At 42.9% G+C, this 13,660-nt stretch overlaps 1 protein-coding gene across 9 annotated transcripts in view; it reads left to right on the top strand.

Moving 5' to 3' along the window:
• Nucleotides 1-13,660, top strand: part of vps13b (vacuolar protein sorting 13 homolog B) — a 942,410-nt gene that overhangs the window by 321,455 nt on the left and 607,295 nt on the right. For all 9 annotated transcript variants that reach the window (XM_080194714.1, XM_080194711.1, XM_080194717.1 and 6 more), the window contains exon 18: nt 6,075-6,209. In XM_080194714.1, coding sequence (XP_080050840.1) covers nt 6,075-6,209 — 135 coding nt within the window. The remainder of the gene's footprint in view (nt 1-6,074; nt 6,210-13,660) is intronic.

Below are 13,660 nucleotides of genomic sequence, written 5' to 3'. Positions count from 1 at the left end.
ATCTTGTTATTCCAGCGTTCTCCTGGCTTCACTCCACCACTCATCTCCATTCTTCAGTCTCCATAACTTTCAACTCATTCCAAGTTCTGTGCTGTTTTATTTTGTACGTAGTCCTGATCACCTAGCACCCTCATGCTCACTACATTGCGTTGGTTCTCTTTGTCCCCCAAATTCAAAACTTTATTTTCATCCTCGTGTTTAAATACCTTGTAACTTATCTCTAACCATGTGCAGTACCACCCTGCAAATTCTACATTCCTCCAGCTTTGGCTGTTGTGCATCCAAATCCCTTGGCCTTGCAGTTGGTACCAATATCTTCAGTTTCTTGGTCCACGTTGTGAAGTTTCCTCCCTAAACACCTTAAAACCTGCCTCAGTGATTAAACATGATCAAAACTAATTTCATTTTGCATCAATTTTGTCTGAATACCTCTTTTTAAGGAGCCTTGGGAAAATATTCTACATTGATGTGTACGTAATATAGTAATAACAATTGTTATAGAATTGAAATATTCAGGTTGGCACAGTGGTTAGCACTGCTGCCTCACAGCGCCAGGCAGGGTTTGATTCCTGTTTGGGTCACTGTCTGTTCTCCCTGTGTCTGCATAGGTTTCCTCTGGGTGCTCCGGTTTCCTCCCATAGTCTGAAAGACACGCTGATTAGATGCTTTGGCCAAGCTAAATTCTCCTGCTGGAGTGTGGCGACTAGGGAGTTTTCATAGTAACTTCACTGCAGTGTTAATGTAAGCCGACTTGTGACACTAATGAATAAACTTAAAAAATATTATTTTGTCATCTTTTTGTGAGACCTTATGATGTTTAGTTAAATGTCATTTGTGAATAAGCCATTTTACAAGAACATAAATGGGCAGTGAAGAACACTAAAGAACATAGAATCACATGCCTAAACTATGTCTTAATTAGGGGAAAAAACTCAGGCTGATATTTCAAAATACCTTCAACTATTTTTACCTGGTGGATTGTAGGTCATTCATCATCAATAGTTAAAATGAATTCAAATAAAAAAAAGAAAGATGGAATGTTCACACTTTTTTTGTTTTAGCTCACATGTGTTTTATAGAACTCATGAAATAGAAATCAAACTAAAGGTGAGATCATCATTTTCTGCAGCTTTTTTTCCCACTTATCTTGCCACATCAGACAGACATTACACTTGGAAACAGTGTTTTTAGAAACTTACTGTCTAACATGAAACGGCTCATCTCGCATTTTGCAGTGAATGTACGTTCTGCCATATATAATCTGATTTACTTATTATTTAGCATCACAAGTAAGCTTGCAGTAACACTGCTAAGAAATTACTGTGAAAATCCCCTGGTTGCCACACTCTTGTTAGGGTATACTGCGAGAGAATTTAGCACGACCAGTGCTCCTAAGCAGCACGTCTTTTGGACTGTGGGAGGAAACCGGAGCACCCAGAGGAAACCCACGCAGACGCCGGGAGAACATACAAACTGCACACAGACCAAACTTGCATCTCTGGTACTGTAAGGCAAATTCGATAGGGTCTTTTAAGAGACTTCTGGATGAGTACTTGGGATTTAATAGGATTGAGCGTTATAGGTAAGCCTAGTAGGTAGCGATATGATCGGCGCAACTTGTGGGCCGAAGGGCCTGTTTGTGCTGTAGTTTTTCTATGTTCTATGTTCTAAGGCAGCAGTGTTAACCACTGTGCCACCGTGATGTATTTGAAATAATACATTTCAATGTACTAGTTATTTACATTAAAAAGTGCTGCATTAAAAATATTTGTAGGTTTTAAGTATCAATATACTGTCTTGTAAATATTGTTAACCACCAGTTTCCTTATAAAAGCGTCTGTTACATTCTCAGCCAGAATTTTCATTGTAAATATTTCTGCACCCATTTGCTAATTACAACAGTGCAATTTTTTTTGATAATTATAGGGGAAAATTAACTCCCTCATTTTTAGTAGCAAGTGGTCAGTCCCACTGTTAAATTGGTATGTTTCTTTGGCTTGAAAACAGGTGCAATACACATCAGCTCGGTAACATTGTCATAAGTTTTTATATCTGTGTATTTGCTTTTAAAAAACCCTAGCTATACATAGTAAGTAGCCAGGTAAGGCAATGGGTAAATGAATAGAGTAAATAGTTAACAAAGTAACCCATATGTACAAGTACATTAAGTAGTTTATTAACTATGTAAGCCTACATAAAAGTTATAATGACTTAAGAAAAACTGCAACTCAAGACCTCTCAAGTCAGTAACAATATGGACTTCAGACTGCATCTTGTTGAAGGCTATGAAATAAACACATATTTAAATTTACAGTTGTTACACAAAGATTGGATATGGTCCTCAGAAAAGATTTGATCTGTCCTCAATATAGCAAACAGAAACGAAAACTGTATTTTTCCTTTGAGAGTCTTTTGGGCTTTGAGTGGAGAAGTAGCTTTTCATTTTAAAGTTTAATATTTTGAAGTTTATTTATTTATTAGTCACAAGTAGGCTTATATTAACACTACAATGAAGTTGGTGTGAAAATCCCTTAGTCACCACACTCCAGCACCTGTTCAAGTACACTGAGGGAGAATTTAGCATGGCAAATGCACTCAGTTTGTGAGTGGAAAATCATGTCTCACAAATTTGATTGAGTTTTTTGAAGGGGTGACCAAGAAGGTAGATGAGAGCAGTGCAGTTGATGTTGCCCACATGGACTTTAGCAAGGCCTTTGACAAGATACCACATGGTAGGTTGCTGCATAAGGTTAAATCTCACGGGATCCAGAGTAAAGTATCTAAATGGATACAAAATTGGCTCCTTGACAGAGTAAGAAGTCTCACGACACCAGGTTAAAGTCCAACCAGTTTATTTGATAGTAAACTCTCAAGCTTTTGGAAACGCTGTTCCTTCATCAGGTGCATGCTCTTGACAGAGGACAGAGGGTGATTGTAGAGGGTTGTTTTTCAAACTGGAGACCTGTGAACTGTGGTGTGCCTCAGGGATCAGTGCTAGGTCCACTGTTATTTGTTATTTATATTAATGATTTGGATGATAATATAGGAGGCATGGTTAGTTTGCAGATGGTACCAAGATTGGTGGCACAGTGGACAGTGAAGAAAGTTATCTTTGATAGTGGGCTGATGAATGGCAGATGGAGGTTAATTTAGATAAATGCAAGGTGATGCATTTTCGTAGATTGAACCAGGGCAGGACTTACTCAGTTAATGGTAGGGCACTGGGGGGAGTTACAGAACAAAGAGATCTAGAGGTACATGTTCAATCTCCTTGAAAGGGGAGTCACAGGTAGACAGAGTGGTGAAGAAGGCGTTCGGCATGCATTGGTCAGAATAGTTGAGATTTCTTGTTGAAGTTGTACAAGACATTCGTAAGGCCACACTTGGAGTATAGTATACAGTTCTGGTCACCCCGTTATAGAAAGGATATTATTAAACTAGAAAGAGTGCAGAAAAGATTTGCTAGGATGCTACTGGGAGTTGATAGTTTGAGTTATAAGGCTGGATAAACTGGGACTTTTATCTCTGGAGCATAGAAGGCTGAGGGGTGATCTTATAGAGGTTTATAAAATAATGAAGGACATAGATCAGCTAGGTAGTCAATACCTTTTCCCGAAGGTAGGGGAATCTAAAACTAAAGGGCATAGGTTTAAGGTGAGAGGGGAAGAGGTACAAAAGAGTCCAGAGGGGCAGTATTTTCATGCAGAGAGTGGTGAGTGTCTGGAACAAGCTGCCAGAGGTAGTAGTAGAGGCAGGTACAATTTTGTCTTTAAAAAGCGTTTAGACAGTTACATGGGTAAGATGGGTATAGAGGGATATGGGCCAAATGCGGGCAATTGGTATTGGCTTAGGGGTTTAAAAAAAAAAGGCAGCATAGACAAGTTGGGCCGAAGGGCCTGTTTCCATGCTGTAAGCTTCTATGACTATGACTCAATGACTATAACCAGGATGTCTTTTGGACTGTGGGAGGAAATCGGAGCATCCGGAGACATGGGGGAATGTGGTTTGGAAAATTAATGTTACCAATATTGAAATCAGAAAAAAAAATACAATAATTTTCTCCAAAGTCTAAATTTGGTAGAAGATATTTTGGTGCGGGCAACTGTCTACCATAGTTCTGTACCATACATTACAAACCAATGCAAAGGACAGTTTGTTTTTTTTCCAAGCTTTTATTATATACAAATGTGTATGAGGTACATTGGTATCTCAGTACAGACAACTTACTGTGGTGAACTTTTACAAATTTATTATGCCATTAAAAGTAAGTGAAGTTTGTGACAAAAGTTCACTGGTTTGGATTAATGGCATGCTTGTTTTCTGACAGTTAGGGTGCATCTATTTCCAGCCAGGCGGAACCCTGTTTACATTGCATGGCTCCTGCCTGGCTAGAGGACTGATGTCTCATTGCGGGAAGCACTGTGCAGGTCTGGATACACAAACTGTCTCCCAACTGAAAGTGTTTGGAAGCTCTGGGGTGGACGAAAACCTTCACTAAACCTTTACGTGTTGTTTCAGCGGATTAGCTGAGCACCTTGCAAACCAGGGGTGAGCACCACACCGTTGAAGCAAAGCAGTGTGTGACTGCATCTCCCCCTGAATTGGGTTGCCCTTGACCCCAAGGTTATCGAAATGAAGTGGTAGAACAAAGGATGGTGCAGGCTATATACACCTGAATCTTCTGCTGGATTTTGGTGCCCCAGGGGTCGGTGCTGGGGCCTCAGCTATTTACCATTTATATAGATGATCTGGAGGAGGGAACCGAGTGCAGGGTGTCGAAATTTGCTGATGACACCAAGATTGGGGGAAAGGCAAATTGTGCGGAGGGTGTGGAGAGTCTGCAGAAGGATCTAGATAGGCTGGGCGAATGGGCCAGGAAATGGCAAATGGAATTTAATGTTGGCAAGTGTGAGGTGGTCCACTTTGGTAGGAAGAATGGTAGGAAGGACTATTACTTACGTGGCGAAAAACTGCAGCAGGCGACGGTGCAGAGGGACCTCGGGGTCCTTGTGCATGAGTCGCAAAAACCCAGCTTGCAGGTGCAGCAGGTGGTCAGGAAGGCAAATGGGATGCTGGCCTTCATAGCGAGGGGGATTGAATATAAAAGTAGGGAGGTCTTGCTGCAGCTGTATAGGGCATTGGTGAGGCCGCAGCTGGAGTACTGTGTGCAGTTTTGGGCGCCGCACCTGCGCAAGGATATTTTGGCCCTGGAGGGAGTGCAGAGGAGGTTTACTAGGCTGATACCGGAGTTGAGGGGATTGAGCTATGAGGAGAGGCTGAATAAACTAGGCTTGTACTCGTTAGAGTTTAGAAGAATGAGGGGAGATCTCATTGAGACGTATAAGATGATGAATGGGATGGATAGGATAGAGGTGGAGAGACTCTTCCCGCTCAAAAAAGACAGTAGGACTAGGGGGCACAGCCTCAAGAAAAAGGGGAGGCGGTTTAGAACGGAGTTGAGGAGGAACTTCTTCACTCAAAGGGTGGTGAATCTCTGGAATTCTCTGCCCGTTGAAGTGGTGGAGGCTGCCTCGCTAAATATTTTTAAGAAGCGGGTTGATGGGTTCTTGATAAGAGAGGGGATTAAGGGTTATGGGGAGAGGGCGGGAAAGTGGAACTGAGCTACAACAGATCAGCCATGATCTTATTGAATGGCGGGGCAGGCTCGAAGGGCTAGATGGCCTACTCCTGCTCCTATTTCTTATGTTCTTATGTTCTTATTTCTTATGTAATCAGGATTTAAGCTATCGCCATTATTTTTAACCAACATTTGCGATTAGTCGGCTAATTTTCTTTTTGCAGCATTTATATCCAGTGTTGTGGTTTGAAGTTAAAAACAGTTGCTCGATGTATTTTCTCAAAGGTTAATCATTGGGTTGTATTGGTGCAAATCTTTCCCTTTTTATTGACTTTTGTGTTGTTCTGTATAAAGCTTTCTGTATAAAGCATCTATGTATCAGGTTGTTGTCTGTAGGACATTAAGTATCTTAAGTGTTGAGAAATAACTCCTCTATTGAAAAGTTCTGATTATTTAAATACTGCAGACTACTTTATTTGCAATTTTCTTTTATTAGGTGTGAAATCCCAGAATCCACTGCCAACTCTGGAGGGTTCTATCCAAAATGTTGAGTTGAAGTACTGTAGCACATCATTGGTAAAATGTGTTTCGGGGACCATGGGATCAATAAAAGCTTGTGCCAAAGCCCCAGGTATGTGCAGCTGGAACATGTAAAAGTTTATTGCCTGTACAGGAGAATTGGCTTAAAAAGTCACAGAAATTAGAGTTTACTTTGTCTGTCATGAATCAGCTTTTTCCCCCCAAAGATTTGTTGTTTTGTCAGTTGAAGATTGCATTGTGTTAACAGTTCTATCTATAATGTACAATGATCAGGCAATGAAAATATTAATCTTTTTAACTGTCTAGGCCAAAAATGTTTTGGATGTTTGTTTGTATTCCCTAAAGTTCACTCTTAAGAATGGCTGCACAAACTCTTAAGCACAGGCATCTGTGTAAGGCTGATTTAAGGTAAGTATTTGCGGTATGTCCCACATTGTTTAAAGCCAGAACATTCACTTACATGCTTGCAATCGAAAACAGGTCATTCAGAATGGCACTAGCCAGCATTCATTCAGAACTCAGTGTTGAATAGTCTAGATTAATATGGTATTTATTACAATTAGTCCATTAACCAATCTTCCATCCAGAGATAATTTAGTGAAAAATCAGACCGATACATGCACCGACAGGACATTTCAGTGTCTAAGTTTGGATCATCTTAAAGTGGTCTGAAAAGGAGCAATGTTTCTTATGTTTAGCTGAACTAATTTCTTAAATTCAAATTCGTGATATAATGATCATTGGAAATTAATGCTTAGCTGAGAATAATGCTTAGTTTTAAAAGTAAAGATTCATCAAAAATGACTGTGTAGCGATAGAGTAGATAGAATAGAATGAATGTAGTCTTTTTTTTAAAGAATGAAGAGTGGAGCGCGATGGTACCCTCTTTCACAATTTGGACTCAGAAGAGGGAATTTTACCAGGTTGTTGAAGGACAAGCATGAACAACGTTAGAAAAAACTGCATCGGGCTGGTTTGCCAATGTGTCCTCGTCTCCAGTTGTTTCTCCCAGGGTAGCGTGGGTGCTGAGTGCGATGTCAGCAGCCGACACATTAGTAGTCGGAAACCAAGTCAGGTTGCCATCAGCACTATTGGAAGTTATGAACAATAATTTTTCTGGGGAAATGGAATTTTACCCTTGCTGTTTCTGCAGCTTATCAGCTTACAGAAGTCTTGGCCTAAATACCATGAAAGAAAAATGCAATCTGCCCATTCAAGAAGAAAATTGGCATGTCATAGAGTCACAGCACAGAGGGAAGTTATTCAGCACATCAAATTCACACCAACTTCCCGTAGATCAATCCAATCAGTCCCACTCCCCTGCTCAATTGCCATGACCCTGCACGTTTTTCTTCAAGTGCTTATCCAACTTTATTTTGAAATTGTTGATTGTTTCTTCATCCACCTCCATGGTGGGCAGCAAGTTCCAGGTCATTACCACTCACTGTGTAAAAAAGTTCTTCCTCTCTTTTCCACTGCATCTCTTGCCAAAATTTGTGTCCCCGAGTCCTTGTACAGTCACCTAATGGGGAGAACTTTTCTTTGTCTACCTTACCTAGACCACCTTTTCATAATCTTGTACACCTCAATCAAATCTCCTCTCAACTTCCTTGGCTCCAAAGTGAACAATACCAGATTCCCCAAAACAGCCTGGTAACTAAAAACCCCATCCCTGGAACCATTCAGAAGTCATTCACAAGTAGATGTTTGCGATTTCACCATTGTCACCTGCAGACTGAAATAGCTAATAGTGCTGATGGTGAGGATTTTATCTCATCCTCTCTTGCTCCATTCTCAGCAGTATTCCCACTGCACAACCTTTGCAATTGCTTTTCCTAAATTGCCCTCCTGTTCCTCAACCCGCTAATTGGATGGTGATCAACATGTCGTCTTCTTAATTTGATGTCCGCCAGAAGATTGGTGCTGCAGCGAATGAATTCACCACTTGAAAATGGTCCCATCATCTAGAAAAAAAGCAGGGCAAATTGAGCCCCTATTCTCAAATGACAGGATTGAAATCATGCACAGGATTCTCTGAAAGAATTTCAGCAGTGTTCAACTGGTTCCCAGCGACTGTGAGCTCACAGACGAAAGCTGCCTCCTATTTTTGTGTTAAATTTGAAGTTCCTCTGTGCAAAATTGCTGGACAGCTGCTTTTGTAAACGGAAAAAGTTTGATTGTCTAACTGAGCATGCTGTAATTAGATGGAGGTTTACCCTCAATCTGTCCTTCAAATAACAGCTTTACTTTTCTTTTGGGATTACCTGCTCTAGTCATAAGTTAAGTTTATTCTTTATTATAGAAACCTTTTCACACGGTCATCACTTTTTCCAGGCTCCAGTTGCGTTATCCACGGCAGATGTTGAGAACAACTCTGCATTGGCTTGCATTTAATGAGCATCTTTCATGGCCTAACACATCCCACAGTGCTTCACAGCCAGTCATTACTTTTGAAGTCTAGTCTGTGTTTTAAAACCATTAAACAACACCAGTTTACTCACGGCAAGGTCCCACAGTAGTAATGAGATAAATGTGCTCGTGATAGAACACGAGTAGGCCTTTCAGTCCCTTGAGTCTGCTCTGCCATTCAATGAGATCATGACTGATCTGTGACCTAACTTCTAATGTTGGTGATTTTGGTTGTCAGATAAATCTTGGTCAGGACACCAGACAAACTCTCCCATTGAGATGAGGGCTGTGTTCGGCTTTGCATCCAAAAGGCAGGCCTGCCAGCAGTGCATTTCCTTCATACCGCAATGAAGTGCTAACCTTGATTCTGCGCTCAATTTTTCAACCAGGGTGGGTCTTCAATTCATAACCTTGTGACTCAAAGATGAGAATGGTAACACTGAGCCAAGGCTGAAGCATTGTGTGTGCGACTTTTTGACATTTCCCAGCATGTTTTTACATTGGCAAGCTATTCTTATTTCACATTTGACATTGTTCGCCCAAGTTTCTGCTCTCAATTGCTCTTGAGCAAAAATCATTCTTTTGAGCCAAAATTTATACAAAAAAGGCTCAGCTTTTCTTCCCTTTAATGCCACATGTATACCCAATGTGCTCCTGAACAAATCAATTGTTTTTGGATTAGTCTTTTAAAGACCTGGTTTGTATTTCCCATGTGAATGCAATGCTCCAATTGGAGAAGTTTTTAAAAATTGCTGTGTGATTGTTCAGGAAAACATCTTTGAAAGTATCGAGTTCATTACGTGGCCCAGCCATGAATTTTTTCATTGGTATGTGTGAGTATTTCATTCCCTTCTTTAAAAAATGCTGACACTTATAACTTCATTCGCCTCCAAGATGTTTGCAATAACTCGTTGTGGCTTCACTATCCTGACTTGGAAATATATCACCGTTCTTTCGCAGTCGCTGTGTCAAAATCCTGGAATTTGCCTCCCTTACAACATTGTGCGTTTACCCACAGAACATGGATTGCAGCGATTCAAGAAAGCAGCTCACCGTCACCTTCTCAAGGGCAACTAGGGATGGCCAATAACTGCTGGCCTAATCAGTGATGCCCATGTCCCACGAATAATGATCTGGAGGTGGGGCGGGCTGTTAACGCGCAAATAAGTGCGGCGTGCAGGAATGGGACGGCCGTAGTTATGGGGGATTTCAATCTGCATGTTGATTGGTCGACCCATGTTGGGCGCAGTGGGCTGGAGGAGGAGTTCTTGGAATGCTGCCGGGATAATTTCCTTGAACAGTGTGTGTTGGAGCCGACGAGGGAGAGAGCTATCTTGGATCTGGTGCTATGTAATGAGGCGGGTAGAATTAGGGACCTTGCGGTGAAGGATCCTCTTGGAGAGAGTGATCATTGTATGGTGGAGTTTCTGTTGCAGATGGAGGAGGAGAAAGTGGGTTCCCGGACACGCGTCCTTTGTTTGAATAGAGGGGAGTACGGTAGGATGAGAGAAGAATTGGCGAATGTTGACCGGGGGAGCGCGTTGGAGGGAGGGTCTGCTGAGGAGCAGTGGCGGATCTTTAAGGAGATCTTTCTTGGTGCTCAGCAGAAATTTATTCCGATGGTCAAAAAGGACAGTAGGAGGAGAGGTAATAAGCCGTGGATAACGAAGGAGGTGAAGGAAAGTGTTAAATTAAAAGCGGAGGAATTTAGAGTAGCTAAGAGTAGTGGGCGAGAAGAGGATTGGGAGAGGTTTAAATGTCAACAAAGATTGACAAAGAAGTTGATAAAGGAGGGTAGGAGAAACTATGAAGCTGGGCTAGCACTTAATATAAAAAAGGATAGCAAGAGTTTTTATAAATATATAAAAAGGAAGAGGCTGGCTAGGGTGAACGTTGGTCCTTTAGAGGATGAGAAAGGGGACCTAGTGGTAGGGGATGGGGATATGGCTAAGGTATTGAATAACTTTTTTGTTTCTGTCTTCACAGAGGAGGATGTGAATAATTTGCCGGGTGTTAGCGATGGAAAGGTGGTAGGACTGGAGGGTCTTAATGACATTACTGTTACTAGAGAGGCGGTGCTCGACAGACTGGAGGGGCTGATTGTGGACAAGTCCCCAGGACCGGATGGAATGCATCCGAGGGTTCTGAAAGAAATGGCGGAGGTTATAGTGGATGCCTTGGTGGTTATTTTCCAGATGTCGCTGGATTCCGAGGAAGTGCTGGAAGATTGGAAAACGGCTAATGTTACGCCGTTGTTTAAGAAGGGTGCCAGGCAAAAGGCAGGGAATTATAGGCCAGTTAGTTTAACGTCTGTGGTAGGTAAAATGTTAGAATCCGTCATTAAGGAGGAAATTGCGATGCATCTTGAAGGGAATTGCTTGATAGAGCAGACGCAGCATGGTTTCATTAAAGGGAAGTCGTGTCTGACAAATTTACTGGAGTTCTATGAGGATGTGTCTAGGGCAGTGGATAGAGGAGAGCCGGTGGATGTGGTCTTTCTGGATTTTCAGAAGGCGTTTGACAAAGTACCTCATAAGAGGTTATTGCAGAAGGTAAGGGGACATGGAGTTGGGGGTAGGGTGTTAGCATGGATAGAGGATTGGTTGTCAAATAGGAGGCAGAGAGTGGGGGTCAACGGGTGCTATTCGGATTGGCGGATGGTGACTAGTGGAGTGCCCCAGGGGTCGGTGCTGGGGCCTCAGCTATTTACCATTTATATAGATGATCTGGAGGAGGGAACCGAGTGTAGGGTGTCAAAATTTGCTGATGACACCAAGATTGGGGGAACGGCAAATTGTGCGGAAGGTGTGGAGAGTCTGCAGAACGATCTAGATAGGCTGGGTGAATGGGCCAGGAAATGGCAAATGGAATTTAATGTTGGCAAGTGTGAGGTGGTCCACTTTGGTAGGAAGAATGGTAGGAAGGACTATTACTTACGTGGTGAAAAACTGCAGCAGGCGACGGTGCAGAGGGACCTCGGGGTCCTTGTGCATGAGTCGCAAAAACCCAGCTTGCAGGTGCAGCAGGTGGTCAGGAAGGCGAATGGGATGCTGGCCTTCATCGTGAGGGGGATTGAATATAAAAGTAGGGAGGTCTTGCTGCGGCTGTATAGGGCATTGGTGAGGCCGCAGCTGGAGTACTGTGTGCAGTTTTGGTCGCCGCACTTAAGCAAGGATATTTTGGCCTTGGAGGGAGTGCAGAGGAGGTTTACTAGGCTGATGCCGGAGTTGAGGGGGTTGAGCTATGACGAGAGGCTGAATAAACTAGGCTTGTACTCGTTAGAGTTTAGAAGAATGAGGGGAGATCTCATTGAGACGTATAAGATGATGAATGGGATGGATAGGATAGAGGTGGAGAGACTCTTCCCGCTCAGAAAGGATAGTAGGACTAGGGGGCACAGCCTCAAGATAAAGGGGGTGCGGTTTAGAACGGAGTTGAGGAGGAACTTCTTCACTCAAAGGGTGGTGAATCTCTGGAATTCTCTGCCCGTTGAAGTGGTGGAGGCTGCCTCGCTAAATATTTTTAAGAAGCAGGTTGATGGGTTTTTGATAAGAGAGGGGATTAAGGGTTATGGGGAGAGGGCGGGAATGTGGAACTGAGCCACGACAGATCAGCCATGATCTTATTGTATGGCGGGGCAGGCTCGAAGGGCCAGATGGCCTACTCCTGCTCCTATTTCTTATGTTCTTATGAATGAATTGAAAAAAAGTTATGATGGATTTATTATCAACAGTATTTATCTATATACAAGCAAAGATCTACAGAACTGCAATACACGTCTACTGTCTTCTGCTCCCTGGCTCCAGCTGATCTTCCTCCCCAACCCAGGATGTGCGACCTTGCACCTGATTGACTTGGCTTCCCATGCTGCCTCTCCATAGGACCTCAAGGATTGCCCTTAAAGGAGCCACACTACCACAAATGTTCTTGGGCACTGTTTGACAACTGCCATTTCTTTCACTTCAGTTTGGGAGGGCCATTAGCTTAAGTTCAAATCTGACTTCAAAGATTTAGTCTGATGGCCTGACATTAGAAGTTCTGATTGTGTCAAGAGGGAACACATTGTGAGTCAGGTCAAGCTGCGGATTTGTAAGAACTCCACTGGGGCATTTCTGTGAACATTTTCTTGAGGTACGAGTTCCAGAGTGTGGACTTTGATTTCCATTTCAAAACCTTAAAAATTATTATTTATTCAGAGAATGTGGCTATCACTGGCAAGGACAGTATTTATTGCCCTTTTCTAATTGCCCTTGAGAAAATGGTGATAAACCCCCATGCAAACTGCTGCAGTGTGCTGAATATCCTTCTGGGGTGAAGGTGAAATATCTTGGGACATTTTCCTATGTTAAGGGTACAATATTAATATACATGGGGTGATCTTACCAAAAAGTGACTAAGTTCCCTATGAGCGTGAAAACGGGCGAGAATCACCCCCATTTTTTGGGTGAGCTCCCAGCCACAATCTTATGGCAGTTTGAAAAAAAAAGAGGCAAAGTATGACTCTTGCCAACAGGGGGAGTGGACAGAGTGTATTCACACCAGGAAGCAGGTTGCTGGCTGCTGGGGGAAGTTATTACACATGCATCTTAATCTCCCATTGCACTGTGTAAAGAGTACACAGTGCAGTGGGAGATTGTTACTCCCTCCAGTCCTCCCCCGACAGTGCAACCGCACCCCCTGATTGATTGCTGCCCCCAATCGCAACCCTCTCCCATCGATTGCCACCCCTGTTCACTCCCCCACCCCAGATGATCGCCGCCCTGACTATTACCAGTGCAGAGTACACAGCTCCCCATGCCCTGTCTCCCCTTCAGGATAGGCCCGATCCAGGCCATGCTCCTTGTCTTCGGCTCCACCCCTTGGCACTGCCTGGTGCCTGATCAGCAATGCCAGGGTGCTAGGCTGGTACTGCCCAAGGGGTACTGCCTGCCCCTGCCCCAATCATTCAAGGAAGTTTCAATGGCCTCTGGTCCCACCAACGTGGCTATTGTGTCTGGTCCTCAATCCAAGCTCTATTAATTGGACAGGCCTGACAATTGCGTTGATTTCTCAAGGAATTCTAACGAATTTGTGCAACATGACCAAATCATTCTGAATCTGTGCTGAATTGTTTCAGATTTCCGAAGTGAATGT

This window comes from Carcharhinus amblyrhynchos, chromosome 8 (assembly GCF_965287045.1).
Source record: "Carcharhinus amblyrhynchos chromosome 8, sCarAmb.v2.hapA, whole genome shotgun sequence".
NCBI lineage: Eukaryota > Metazoa > Chordata > Chondrichthyes > Carcharhiniformes > Carcharhinidae > Carcharhinus > Carcharhinus amblyrhynchos.
The sequence above is the reverse complement of the archived record's forward strand: the minus strand, read 5'-3'. Positions and strand labels throughout refer to the sequence as shown.